The sequence below is a fragment of the Microcebus murinus genome, chromosome 16, assembly GCF_040939455.1.
Source record: "Microcebus murinus isolate Inina chromosome 16, M.murinus_Inina_mat1.0, whole genome shotgun sequence".
Taxonomy (NCBI): domain Eukaryota; kingdom Metazoa; phylum Chordata; class Mammalia; order Primates; family Cheirogaleidae; genus Microcebus; species Microcebus murinus.
Genome location: NC_134119.1, coordinates 49,143,028 through 49,156,355, shown reverse-complemented (window position 1 = coordinate 49,156,355; position 13,328 = coordinate 49,143,028). Strand labels below are relative to the sequence as shown.

At 46.3% G+C, this 13,328-nt stretch overlaps 2 protein-coding genes across 2 annotated transcripts in view; one reads left to right on the top strand and one right to left on the bottom strand.

Annotated features, from left to right (window-relative positions):
- Positions 1-2,547, bottom strand: part of NOP14 (NOP14 nucleolar protein) — a 30,056-nt gene extending 27,509 nt beyond the window's left edge. The window contains exon 1 of the mRNA XM_012737359.3: positions 1,907-2,547. Coding sequence (XP_012592813.1) covers positions 1,907-2,101 — 195 coding nt within the window. The 5' untranslated portion in view covers positions 2,102-2,547. The remainder of the gene's footprint in view (positions 1-1,906) is intronic.
- A 95-nt stretch (positions 2,548-2,642) lies between these two features.
- The window catches only part of GRK4 (G protein-coupled receptor kinase 4), an 81,629-nt gene continuing 70,943 nt past the window's right edge, over positions 2,643-13,328 (top strand). Inside the window, exon 1 of the mRNA XM_075992881.1 lies at positions 2,643-3,146. The gene's annotated coding sequence lies outside the window, so the exon portion shown is untranslated. The remainder of the gene's footprint in view (positions 3,147-13,328) is intronic.

The window sequence follows — 13,328 nt, the reverse complement described above, 5'->3', positions numbered from 1 at the left end:
CAAAATTAGCCAGGTGTGGTGGCACACGCCTGTAGTCCTAGCTACTAGGGAGGCTGAGGCAGGAGGACTGCTTGAGCCCAGATGTCTGAGGTTGGGCAAGCTATGATGACACCACTGCATTCTATCCAGAGTGACAGAGTGAGACTGTCAAACACACAGAGAAACAAACAAAAGAATAGCTAGTATTTAGAGAACACTTAATATGTGCTAAACGCACTATCTTATTTCATTCTTATACACAACTGTGAAAGGTAGGATGTACATTATCTCTGCTTAAGAAATGAGAAAACTTTCTGAAATTAAAGTATGTAAAATAAAGAAGATGCAGTTTTCTACAAAAAAGAAAAGAGAGGAAACAATCCAAGTGCCCATCAATACATGAGTAGATTAATAAAATGTGGTATATGTACACCACAGAGTTCTACTTAGCCACAAAAAAACAATGGTGATCTAGTACCTTTTGTATTATCCTGGATAGAGCTGGAGCCCATTCTATTAAGTGAAGTATAACAATAGAAAAACAAGCATCATATGTACTCACCATCAAATTGGTATTAACTGACCAACACTTAAGGGCACATATAGTAGTAACATTCACGGGGTGTTGGGCAGGTAGGAGCGGGGAGGAGGGAATGGGTATATTCACACCTAATGGATGCAGTGTACACCATCTGGGGGATGAACATGCTTGAAGCTCTGACTCAGTGGGGAAAAGGCAATATATGTAACCTAAACATTTGTACCCCTGTAATATGCTGATAAAAAAAATAAATAAAACGAGAAAACTGAAGCTTAAGTGGTGAACGCACATGTGTCTATTCTACAGGCCATACTATCTATCCTGTTCCCCTATGCCTACCCTTCACCCAGCCCTGGGGTAGGTAATGAAGGACTCTTATTGAAGTCAGTTTTAAGTTTGTCTTGCCTATTACACATGCTGTCATCTCCTTGCAGTAAGGATGATATGTGATTTGATGCAAAGATGTGGATTGCACACTATGTGACAACATCAGTTCCTGAAGGCAGGGGCCAGGTCTCATTTACCTGTATCTCCACGCAGCTAGAACAAAGCTTAAATAGAAGCAGGCAGTGTAGCACAAAGGCTTTGCAGACGTTAAAGACCTAAATGCATGCCCCAGCCCTTACCAGTTGTGTGACCTTAGGAAATTTATTTCTCCTTTCTTTGTCTTAATTTTTCACCAACCTACTAATGTATCTTTGCCAGTAACAATAGATACTTCAATTAAACATGTCTCCTAAGTTGCATACAGGATGGCAGCTGCTGAACTCAGTTTGAAATGAAGGTAAATAATACTATGGGACTGGACCATAAGCACAGGAAAGGAAGCAATGAGACCTTCCACAGAAGGTACCATTTCAGTTATCTCCCAAAGGACAAGGTCATGTGCCTCAGGGAGATACACTCATTCTCCAAACATCTCAGAAGCATCCTGTGTAAGCCCTCATCCATGGCCCTTAGGTCGGCAGTGCTCACAGTCTAAGTGAGGAAGGGTTAGAACAAGTACAGGACGCCACAGCAACTCAGAAGAGATTAACTCTGCCGGAGGCAGCTGGAGGAGTCACCAAAAATCACGTGTGCAGGGTCTCTAGAACGGACAAGAGTTTTCCAGGAGAAAGTCATTCCAGACCATAGAAAAGTTGAGGCACGAAGTTTAAGAAGTCAGTACTATGTAACTATCACGGTCTCCATTTTACAGACGAGGAAACTGAGGCACGAGGAAGTACTGAGGCACGAGGAAGTACGCAGCCGGCCCAAGGCCACAGCCAGCCAGCATGGGTCCCCGATCCCAGCAGTCCGCGCTACCGGGAGCAAGTTCAAAGCGCAGGGGCGGCGGCCGGGGCGAGGAGGGAGGCCCATGGCGGGCAGGGGACGCGGCCCGCTTACCTTCCTGACGGCCCGCGCGCGGGACACGCCGGGCAGCCCCACGTCGTGGCGCGTCTTCCTGCCCAGGATCTGAAACTTCTGCCTGTTGACTTTCACTTCGAACGGGTTGTGGCAGGCCTTCGGCGGGCCTCGCCGCGCCCCCGACAGCGCCGCCGAGGCCTTCCTCCGCGTCCCAGCCGCCTTCGCCTTCCCCATCGCGCACAAGCCGTCGCACCCCTAGGCGCCGGTGCCTCCCAGGTTTCCGAGACGCGGTGCAGATAAACCTGTCCGGAGGCAAACCCCAGCTGCGGAAGACTGCAGACTGCCGAGCACGTCTCCACGGTAACACGTGCCAAACCGCGGGGCAGCCCACAGTCTTGTCTCGCGGTAGCTGCGTAAGCTCCCAGAGATCGCGAGTAGACAGGTCCGGGAATTGCGGTACTGCCAGAGTTCCGCTCAGGAGCGGGCTGAGAGACTATAACTCCCAGCAGGCCACGCCCCCGCGGCCCGCCGCGTCCTCCCTGCGCGGAGCCTTCTGGGAGCTGTAGTGCCCCGCGAGGCGCCGCAACCACCTCTGGCGTGGCTGCAAGGGGAGAGCTCCGGCGCCCTCCTCTGGAAAGCCGTTAGCTCAGCGCCAGCGAGTGTACGAGTAGCGGGCGGCGGCGGCGGCGGCGGCGGCGGCAGCGGCAGTAGCTGTCGCCGCCCCGCCGCCGGTGGCGGCGCCCCTGCCAGTGAGCCCCTAGGCAGTGACTCGGGGTTGCCAGAGGCCAGGCCCTGAAGAGGAAGTTGCATGCGCTGGGCGACGGCGTTGGGGCTGAGAAGAGCCCGAGCTACAGCGCGGCGGCGGTGACAGCGGACACTCGCGGCGGCCGGGCTGCCCCCTCCTCCCCTCGCCCCGGCCGTCCCCTCGCTGGGGCCCGCGGCGAGGCCTCCGCGGGCCGACCTCCGCGCCGCCGCCGGCGGCGGCGTCGGCGTCGGCGTCGGCGGCGTCGTCGTCGGCGGCGGCGGGGCCCGTGCTGGCAGTGGTGGCGACGCGGGGGACGGCGGCGGCGGCGGCGGCGAGGCAGCCTCCCAGGGCCCGATATCGGGCCCGACGAGCGGGTGGCGCCCGGAGAGGGATGCTGTGAGGAGGTGGCAGCGGCGGCTCCTTCTGCGCTGCTCCCGCCTCCTCGAACACGCAGAGCCCCGAGGCGGCGGCGGCGGCGGAGCTTGGACCTGGAGAACGTCTTGGCCAACACTCTGCTGCTGAAAGCACGCCTAGGTGAGTGCCCAGCAGGCGCCGCCGACCCCCGGAACTCCGAACCCCCTGAAGAACCCGGATCCGCTGGGAGTCCCGACACCCACGGAGAACCCCGACCTCCCACCCCCTGAATCCCCGACCTTCTCAGGGGAACCTGGATCCCCGCAGAGCCTGACCCTGGGTCCGGGCAGAGGTTTCTGAACTGAGTGGTCGGCTTGAGCCGCCTCTGGCCCAGCCCAGGTGAAGGTAACCTGTTCTCTGCTCCTCTTAGTGTCGCCCCGTTTCTGAGTTCTGCCCACTCTGTGCCACCACGGTCACAATATTGATTCAGCACGGGGCAGGCAGTGTCCCGTCAGCTCCAACATGCCCAGGGAGGCCCAAAAAAAGATTCCTCCCTTTAAGGTGTTTAAACTGCTAACAAGAGTAGGTTGGAAACTACTCCTGGCAAGAATCTTCCAGTAGTGACTTTAGACTCTTCTATCTTAACATAGCTGCTTGGTTTTGAGGTTTGATCTGAGGCTTATGGTGTGTAAAGTGCGCTTTAGCACGACGCGGTGACAGATGGACCAGATGGTAAGAACTCACCCTTTTATCAATATGAAAGCGTCTTCTGTGGGGAGACCTGGGGAGTCCTCTGTCTCGGACCGCGTGTCTCCCTTTCCTGTCTCTCTAGAAGTTCTCATGCCAGCCTCGGTAGTTCTTCACGTCCCTTGACTCATACCAAGGTGGTGATTCCTCCATTTGGTTGCGTGATGGAGCAGCTGTTTGATCTTTGAGCTCCGGAAAAGGATAAATACCGACTGAAGGTACCACACTGGCCAGCAGTGCATATTTAAAATACCATTTGGCGCCCACATGTAGTCCCAGCTCCTGCGGAGGCTGAGGTGGGAGGCTCTCTTGAGCCCAAGAGTTAAAGGTTACATTTAACTATGATCAGGCCACTGCACTCTAGCATGGGGATAGAGCGAGAAAAAAAATATTGAAAACAGAGACTTCACCGTGTCAATATTTTTGTGCACTAGTTCACATTTTGAGTAGAAGAACTGAGGATGGGTGGGAAGAAAACCGGTTTAGGTTTTCCCTTAAGACAGGGCGTCCCAGAGATGTATGAACTCTTCGCCTCTCTTTCAGTGGAGCATGTGACTGTGCCCCTTGTTCCTCACTCTAAACTAAAAATTGATCATGGAAGTGAATTATCCTCAGTGGATGTCAAGTTGAGGCTAAACTAGTTTTCACTCTACCTTCATATCTGGGTATAATGTAGAAAAAGGGAATATTATACCAGGCAGACTTCCTTACACTGGGCAGAGATTAGTGCTTGCAGCACATATACTAAAATTGGAACCATACAGAGAAGATTAGTATAATAAAGAAACTGCTGCAAACATTAGATAATGTGGCAAATATAAGTGATCTGTAAATGCTAAATAATGTAAAACCAGTATTTTTTGCCATGAATCCTAGGACCTTATTGATAGTTTAAAAAATGAGAGTTTTAGCTTTTGTTCCCTTAAGTATCTTATTAACTCCATGGTGGTGTGATTCTTATTAGGTCTACCCCCAATGAGCTGGAGTATTTACCTCCTGTGTTTGAAGAGTCCTAGAGTCATTATGTACAATTGCATTAATGTTTGGAGAAGTTGGATGTGAAATTATCAGAAATATATGGAAATATGCTGAGTGTTGGTTATATTTTAGTGCTGTTTTCCCAAATTGATAACTGTGTATGTTTATTTACTTTAGAGCATCTCCCAGGAAGTATGAGGAAGTTATCTTCAGACACATATCTGTTCATGGGTAGCTCCTTGTTTAGTTTTTCTGGTTCGTGTATTAGAAAATTCACTATTTATTTATATATTTATTTTTCAGAGACAGGGTCTCACTCTGTTGCCTACGCTAGAATGCAGTGGCACGATAATGGCTCATTGCAGCCTGGAATTCCTGGGCTCCTGCCCAGCCACCTGACTAGCTAGGACTACAGACACATTAGCCACCACACCTGGCTAATCTTTCTTTTCTTTTCTTTCTTTCTTTCTTTTTTTTTTCCTTTTCTTTGCTGCTTTTTTTTTTTTTAAGAGACAGGGTCTTATTATGTTGCCCAAGCTGGTCTCAAACTCTTGGCCTCAAGTGATCCTCCCACCTTTGCCTCCCAAAGTGCTGGAATTACAGGCATAATCCACAGCACCCAGCCTCATTCATTCTTTATTTTTCTTCATTTATTTTTCTCCAGAGTACTTAATATCTAATATGTTATTTTACTTATTTTTTGTTTTGTTAAGTTTTGTCCACTGGACTTCCTCTCTAAAATGTAAGCTTTATGAAGAGAGGAAGTTTTGTCTGCTTTGTTCATGGTCGGATTTTTAGTGCCTAGAACACTGCCTGGCACATAGTAGATGCTCAGTAAATTTTTTTTTTTTTTGAGACAGAGTCTCGCTTTGTTGCACAGGCTAGAGTGAGTGCCATGGCATCAGCCTAGCTCACAGCAACCTCAAACTCCTGGGATCAAGCAATCCTACTGCCTCAGCCTCCCAAGCAGCTGGGACTACAGGCATGTACCACCATGCCCGGCTAATATTTTATAAATAGATTAGTTGGCCAATTAATTTCTTTCTATTTATAGTAGAGACAGGATCTTGCTCTTGCTCAGGCTAGTTTTGAACTCCTGACCTCAAGCAATACGCCACCTCGGCCTCCCAGAGTGCTAGGATTACAGGCATGAGCCACCACGCCCGGCCCTCAGTAAATATTTATTGAATGAATGAATGAATGAATGAATGAATGAATGTGTGAAAAGCGATTACGATCATGGGCTTTGGAGATATAAAGCCAGCCACTGGTTTTATATCTCAACACCCTCACTTTATACTCTCTGTAAGACTTTGTGCAACTTCACTTTAGAAACTTTTTAAAACTATTATGTACCAGGCACTGAGACTGGCTCTAGGGATACAGGGGTGAGTAAAAACAGACTTATCCTCTCCCTTCATGGAGCTAGTAGTCATGGAGGAAAGTATTTAGCTAAGGTAATGTGGAGAATCATGCAGGAAGGCTTCATTGTCCAACTCTGGAAGTGGGTACATCACTTTTGTGCATTGCTTGGTCACATGGCCACTTTTAGCTGCAGTGGAGGCAGAGCAGCATAGTCACTAGCTGGACAGCTACTTCTGGCACCAACTCTATCTTATGGGAATGTATCTTGAATCATTATAGGACACCTGGCTGTCTGTGCCATGTGTGCCCCTCTAGCCACCAAATATCCATGAACAAACTTCTTCCCTCCCACACATCTTAATTCCTCTACAAAGACTAGAATAACTGGTCACACTTTGTTTCCTCCATCAGAGCCAGATGAGGCTCCTCAGAATCCAGCAACATATATAAAGAACCAAATGGTCTTCCCTCCTCATACCTAGTATACAGTGAGAGAGCAGAGGCAGGATAACTATTATAGAAATTCCCTTTTAGAAAAAGGAAGGTTAGGGTACCCTCAGTAGACATTGGTCCATCAGTAAAGGGCCATGATGGGGATGGGGAACATTCCTTGGTTAGCACCCAGATCCGCCTTTATTTGTTGGTCATTGTGGCCCTAGGCCCCAGCCCCTGGTATGTTTACTCTGTGAGCCAGCTAAGATGGACAGATGGGTGGAACCTTCTCAGGCAATGCAGAGCTTTGCAGATCCACTGCTACTGATTTACATTTGTGGGCCTGAAGGTTATTTGAAGGCTCAGGCAGTTCAAGGTCGTCTTAGTCCTGGATCTAAGTTTCTTTACTACCATAATTCTCTCAAAAATACAGTGGGCTTTTGATCTCATTGAATGAAGTTTGTAGGAGGCCATTGATTTGGACTGAGCTCCTGCACTAGACCCAATAGACCAAAAGGGAGTCACTCATGCTGAAGTTCCACATCACTAAGCTGAAACTAAGTTGTTTGAGCTTCTGAGAAAAGACAAGAGAGAGAGAGAGATCCCCAAACAGGCCAGTTTTAGGCAACATGATAAGGAAGTCCCCTCCACTTTATTCTATATAAGGAAAGTAACTTTAAAAGGATCAATCTGCCTTTTGTTCTCTGTTTCTGCCTGTTTCACCCTTTTCTGCCTATAAAATCAATCTGCTCTGATCAGCTTATTGGAACACTCTGTTTTATAGAATGAGGTCTTGCCCAATTCTAGAATCACAAATAAAAGCCAACTAGATCTTTAAACTAAATTGTTATTTTGTCTTTTGATGATCTAGCCCTCAGTCAGTTCCATGTGCTAGTAGTTGCACCTACCTGTTTTTCCTAGACACATTCTCAAGCTTGAATTTTCTTTCTTTCCTTTTGATTCTTAACTCCCCAAATTAATGGGGGCTATCTTGAGGCAGCAGTTTTGGTGGGAAAGCCACACCCTTATTCTACTCTGTACAGGGCATTTGTCTTTCAAAGCCTTTTTCAGTCTTATTTTCTACTGCTTGGGGTCCAGTACCAGATGGCCTTTCATATCCTGTAAAGGCCCAAATTTCTGATCTGTTTGTATTTCTTTTCATTGCTGCTTGCAAAACAAGTAATTCTTGCTTGAGCTCCCCTATGTGTGTATGTCTCTCTCATACCTTCCAAGGTATGGCCAGTAATAGCACACACTAATAATGTGTTGCTGCTGTTGAATAACATGGAGCTCCGACATCTAAGCCTATTGCTAGACCATTCTGCTTACCCAAGGTTTTCTGTTTCAAGATACAGTATCTATATCAGTTAAACTAATACTTGCTGCTGTATCAGATAAACCGTAAAATCTCTGTTATTTATGAATCAATGAGAATAGAGTTTTTTCATTTCCATACAGGCCCATGGTGAGCATGGTCAGGGAGGGAGTGAGTGGGTGGCCTATGCTCCGTACACAGTCGTTCAGCGCTCCAGGGTTATAGAAATTCATGGCTTCCAAGTTCCTCCTGTGTATCCCTGTCTATCTGCCAGACACAGAACAGTGAGAGAGCCTGGGGAACCATGTGGGAGATTCTTCTAGGCCAGGCCAGGAAATGGCATAATCACTTTTGTCCGCATTCTGCTGTCCAGATCTCAGTCCCATGGTCCCTCTTAACTGCAGGTCCCTTATTGGGCAGCCACTTCCCAGCAGCAACTTTCTCATGAGTTTAGGAGTTCTCTGTATATTCTGATTATTAAGCCCTTATCAGTTATATGATATACATATGTATTTTTTTTCCCATTCCATGGGTTGCCTTTTTACTGTGTTAATAGTATCTTTTTTTGGGTTTTTTTTTTGTTTGTTTGTTTGTTTTTTTTGAGACAGAGTCTCGGTTTGTTGTCCAGGCTAGAGTGAGTGCCGTGGCGTCAGCCTAGCTCACAGCAACCTCAAACTCCTGGGCTCGAGCGATCCTTCTGACTCAGCCTCCCGAGTAGCTGGGACTACAGGCATGCGCCACCATGCCCGGCTAATTTTTTATATATATATATATCAGTTGGCCAATTAATTTCTTTCTATTTATAGTAGAGACGGGGTCTCGCTCTTGCTCAGGCTGGTTTTGAACTCCTGACCTTGAGCAATCCGCCCGCCTCGGCCTCCCAAGAGCTAGGATTACAGGCGTGAGCCACCACGCCCGGCCTTTTTTTTGGGTTTTTTTGAGGCAGAGTCTCACTTCGTTGCTTGGGCTAGAGTGCCGTGGCGTCAGCCTAGCTCACAGCAACCTCAAACTCCTGGGCTCAAGCAATCCTACTGCCTCAGCCTTCTGAGTAGCTGGGACTACAAGCATATGCCACCATGCCCAGCTAATTTTTATATATATATATATATATATATATATATATATATATTTTTTTTTTTTTTTTTTTTTTTTTAGTTGTCCAGCTAATTTTTTTCTATTTTTTTAGTAGAGACTGGGTCTCGCTCTTGCTCAGGCTGGTCTTGAGCTCCTGAGCTCAATGATCTGTCCGCCTCAGCCTCCCAGAGTGCTAGGATTACAGGCGTGAGCCACCATACCCAGCCAATAGTGTCTTTTTTGGTTTTTGGTTTTTTGTGAGACAGAGTCTTGCTCTGTCACCCAGGCTGGAGTGCGGTGGCAGGATCATAGCTCACTGCAGTCTTGAACTCCTGGGCTCAAGTGATCCTCCTAAGTAGCTGGGACTACAGGTGCGTCGTACCACCATGCCCTGCTAATTTTTAAACTTTTTGTAGAGACTGGGTCTCACTACATTGCCCAGGCTGGTTTTGAACTTTTAGCCTCAAGGGATCCTCCTGTCTCAGCATCCCAAATTGCTAGGATTACAGGCATGAGCCACTGCACCCAGCCAATAGTGTCTTTTGATTCATAGAATGTTAAAATTTTTATGAAGTCTACTTTGTCTGTTTTTTCTTTTGTTGCATGAGCCTTTGGTGTCATCACTAGGTCTCTTGGCAACAAAATATTTTCATTCATGTTCCTAGCTAGAATTGAGAATAAACTAGGTTTTATAGGAAGTCCTAAAAGTCAGTTGCTGTATTAATTTTTTTTTTTTGTAAGACAGGGTCTCACTCTATTGGCCTAGAGTGTGCTAGAGTGCAGAGGCATCATCATAGCTCAGTGCATCCTCAAACTCCTGAGTTTAAGCAATCCTCCTGCCTCAGCCTCCTAAGTAGCTAGGACTATAGACATGCACCACCATGCCCAGCTTATTTTTATTTTTTGATTTTTTGGAGAGATGGTGTTTTGCACTCCTGGGCTCAATTGATCCTCCTGCTTTGTCCTCCCAAAATGCTGGGATTACAGGTATGAGTCTTTGCACTCAGCCTGCCTTAATTTATCCTCAAGATCTATATAGAGTGGGAAGAAAAGGGGGAAAAACTCTAATCTTTAAAATGACCTTTATGTAGAGTCTTCTTGGGTTCTTGATTAGCTCATAGGTTGCAGCTTCACGTATTGAGCTAATGTATGATATGCTAAGTTTTAAGAATTTTCTAAAACTTGGTCTGATTGGACTCTATAAATGAGCTAATTTGCTTCTATTGTTATCATCATAAAGACATCAGAGAAAAATATCTCCTAAGTTAATGAATTTATTTGAGAGTAAGCAAAGATTATAATCTGGGATGCACAGCTATGGCAGCAAGCCACAAATGTACCCGAATAAGGTGCTTAGAAACAGAGTTCTTTGGTATTAGATGTTCAAAGCTCAACTTGGCCTCAGTTCTTTGGTAGAGATACTGTTACTAGGCAAGAGTTGTTTCCAGAGCATCTTATCTGAATTGCTAAAGAATGTCTGCTGATAAACCTGCTCATAGAAATATGTGCATCTGTGTGAAATGTAGGTGATGAGAAGCATGAGATACATGAAAGATGTGAAGGAATTTCTTGTGGGTTTATTTTAGAAAGTCCTTGAGACTTTCTTCATCTCACACATGCAAGCAGTAGCCTGTGCCTTGACACTTCTGGCTTCAATTTGTCTGGGTCTGACAAGAATGATTTCATCTTGGTATCTGCAGCTAGACTGTTCTAGTGACTTAGTTTTTGAGGAATGGAATAAAACATGCAAGTTTTAATCTAATTAAATATAGTAAAGGTGCCGGGTGTGGTGGCTCATGCCTATAATCCTAGCACTCTGGGAGGCCGAGGCAGGCAGATCATTTTAGCTCAGGAGTTCGAAACCAGCCTGAGCAAGAGCAAGACTCGTCTCTACTAAAAAAATAAAAAGAAATTAGCTGGACAACTAAAAATACATATATAAAGAATTAGCCAGGGCCAGGTGCGATGGCTCACACTTGTAATCCTAGCACTCTGGGAGGCCGAGGCGGGCGGATTGCTCAAGGTCAGGAGTTCAAAACCAGCCTGAGCAAGAGCAAGACCCCGTCTCTACTATAAATAGAAAATTACTTGGCCAACTAATATATATAGAAAAAATTAGCCGGGCATGGTGGTGCATGCCTGTAGTCCCAGCTGCTCGGGAGGCTCAGGCAGCAGAATTGCTTGATCCCAGGAGTTTGAGGTTGCTGTGAGCTAGGCTGACGCCATGGTACTCACTCTAGCCTGGGCAACAAAGTGAGACTCTGTCTCAAAAAAAAAAAACAAGTTAGCCAGGCATGGTGGTGCATGCCTGTAGTCCCAGCTACTGGGAGGCTGAGGCAGAAGGATGGCTTGAGTCCAGGAGTTTGAGGTTGCTGTGAGCTAGGCTGACACCATGGCACTCTAGCCAGGGGAGTAGAGCGAGACTCTGTCTTAGAAAGAAAGAAAGAGAGAGCACTCTTGGTGAGACTGAGTGTATTTTTTGCCACTTCATTAGGCTACTGTGGGTGACTCCCTTCCTCTCTTTTTCCTTCATCATGCCAGTGATGTCTCATGGGAATGGTACAGAGTTTTAGATGTTTTTTTAAATTTACTTGTCTTGAGCTATTTCAGTCTGTCAGAACTTGTTGTCCTTTCTATTGTTAATATTCAATAAACTTTACCTCTCACTCCTTCTTCTCCTCCTCTTAACCCTTGATGATTTCTTTTTAAAAAATTTTTTTTGAGATAAGGTCTTGCTCTATTACCCAGGCTAGAGTGCAGTGGTGTTATCATATCATAGCTCACTGCAACCTCAAACTGCTAGGCTCATGTGTTCCTCCTGCTTCAGCCTCTGTATTAGCTGGGGCTACAGGTATGAACCACCATGCCTGGCTAATTATTTTATTTTTGTAGAGACAGGATCTTGCTTTGTCTCCCAGGCTGGTCTTCAACTCCTGGCCTGAAGCGATCCTCCCACCTCAGCCTCTCAAAGTGCTGGGATTACAGGTGTGGACCACTGCGCCTGGTTTAGCCCTTGATAACTTCATCTCTAACTCTGGTCCATTCCCTGTAGTAAGAATCCCAGTTTTTTCAACTCAAAGTTAGCAAACATTCCGTTAATGTCTGTATATGTAATATTTTGCTTTTCATCCATTGGGCACATAAAGGTCTATTTATTCATCCTCTCAATAATGTTCTTGCATGCTGGAGATACACCAGGAATAAGACAGTAAACCTAGACCCTGCCCTCACTGAATGAAGACATTGAAACTGCCTATATTAAAGTAATATAAGGCCATAAGGCAAGAACTGTGGTAAAAGTTTGATTTCTGCAGAAGTATAGACATAGCTAAAAGTTAACCAGCTACTGTTTCATAGCTTGCTTTTCTGTAATTGCTGACTGCTTAAGATTCACATGTCCTTGACTTGTGCAAGATGTGTGACTTCCCTAATCACTTCTACAGATAATATCATTATTGTAAAACCTAAGACTAGTCTTTGAGATATCTTCCAGATTCTGCATTCAAGGGGACCAACTGGTGCCAACTGGACTGGTGGCCATGCATAGAACGGACTCAACAGATCCTACAACCCTTTACCAGGAAACTCTCTCAGCACAAGAAGACAATTTTTGCTTCCCAATCCTATTAGTTCATCCCAAGCCAATCAGCAGACACAACAAATTCCCTTTCCCTTTGTCTGCCAAACTACTTTTAAAAACCTTATCACCAAAATTCTTGGGGAGACAGATTTGTGAACTTTCTCCCTTCTCCTTACTTAGTGCCCTGTGATATACTCTCTCTCTACTGTAACCTTTGCTGTCTCAGTGTATTGGCTTCCTTTTGAACAGTGGGCAATACAGTCTGGTTGGGCAGTAACAATGTTTTCAAGGTGTAAAGGGCATGAAGAAGAAGCAGTACCAGTGTCTCCCCAGGAAAGGCAGGACAGGCTTCATGAAAGGGTTCTGCTTGAGCCAAGTAGTGCCTTGCCTGGATTGATAAAGCTGGAGTGACAGTCCAGGCAGAGAATGGCACTTGTGATTTCTGGAACCTGCTCTTCTTTTGCATTTTTTTTTTTTTTTGAGACAGAGTCTCGCTTTGTTGTCCAGGCTAAAGTGAGTGCCATGGCATCAGCCTAGCTCACAGCAACCTCAAACTCCTGGGCTCAAGCGATCCTATTGCCTCAGCCTCCCGACTAGCTGGGACTACAGGCATGCGCCACCATGCCCGGCTAATTTTTTATATATATATCAGTTGGCCAATTAATTTCTTTCTATTTATAGTAGAGACGGGGTCTCGCTCTTGCTCAGGCTGGTTTTGAACTCCTGACCTTGAGCAATCCGCCTGCCTCGGCCTCCCAGAGTTCTTTTGCATTTTTGTATATAGTGTGGCTTCAGCATTGGGTGCCTGCAGGCTGAGGTCAGGTGATGCTGTACTTCATTCTCACCTCATCCCAAGTCTGGGAGTCCTTCA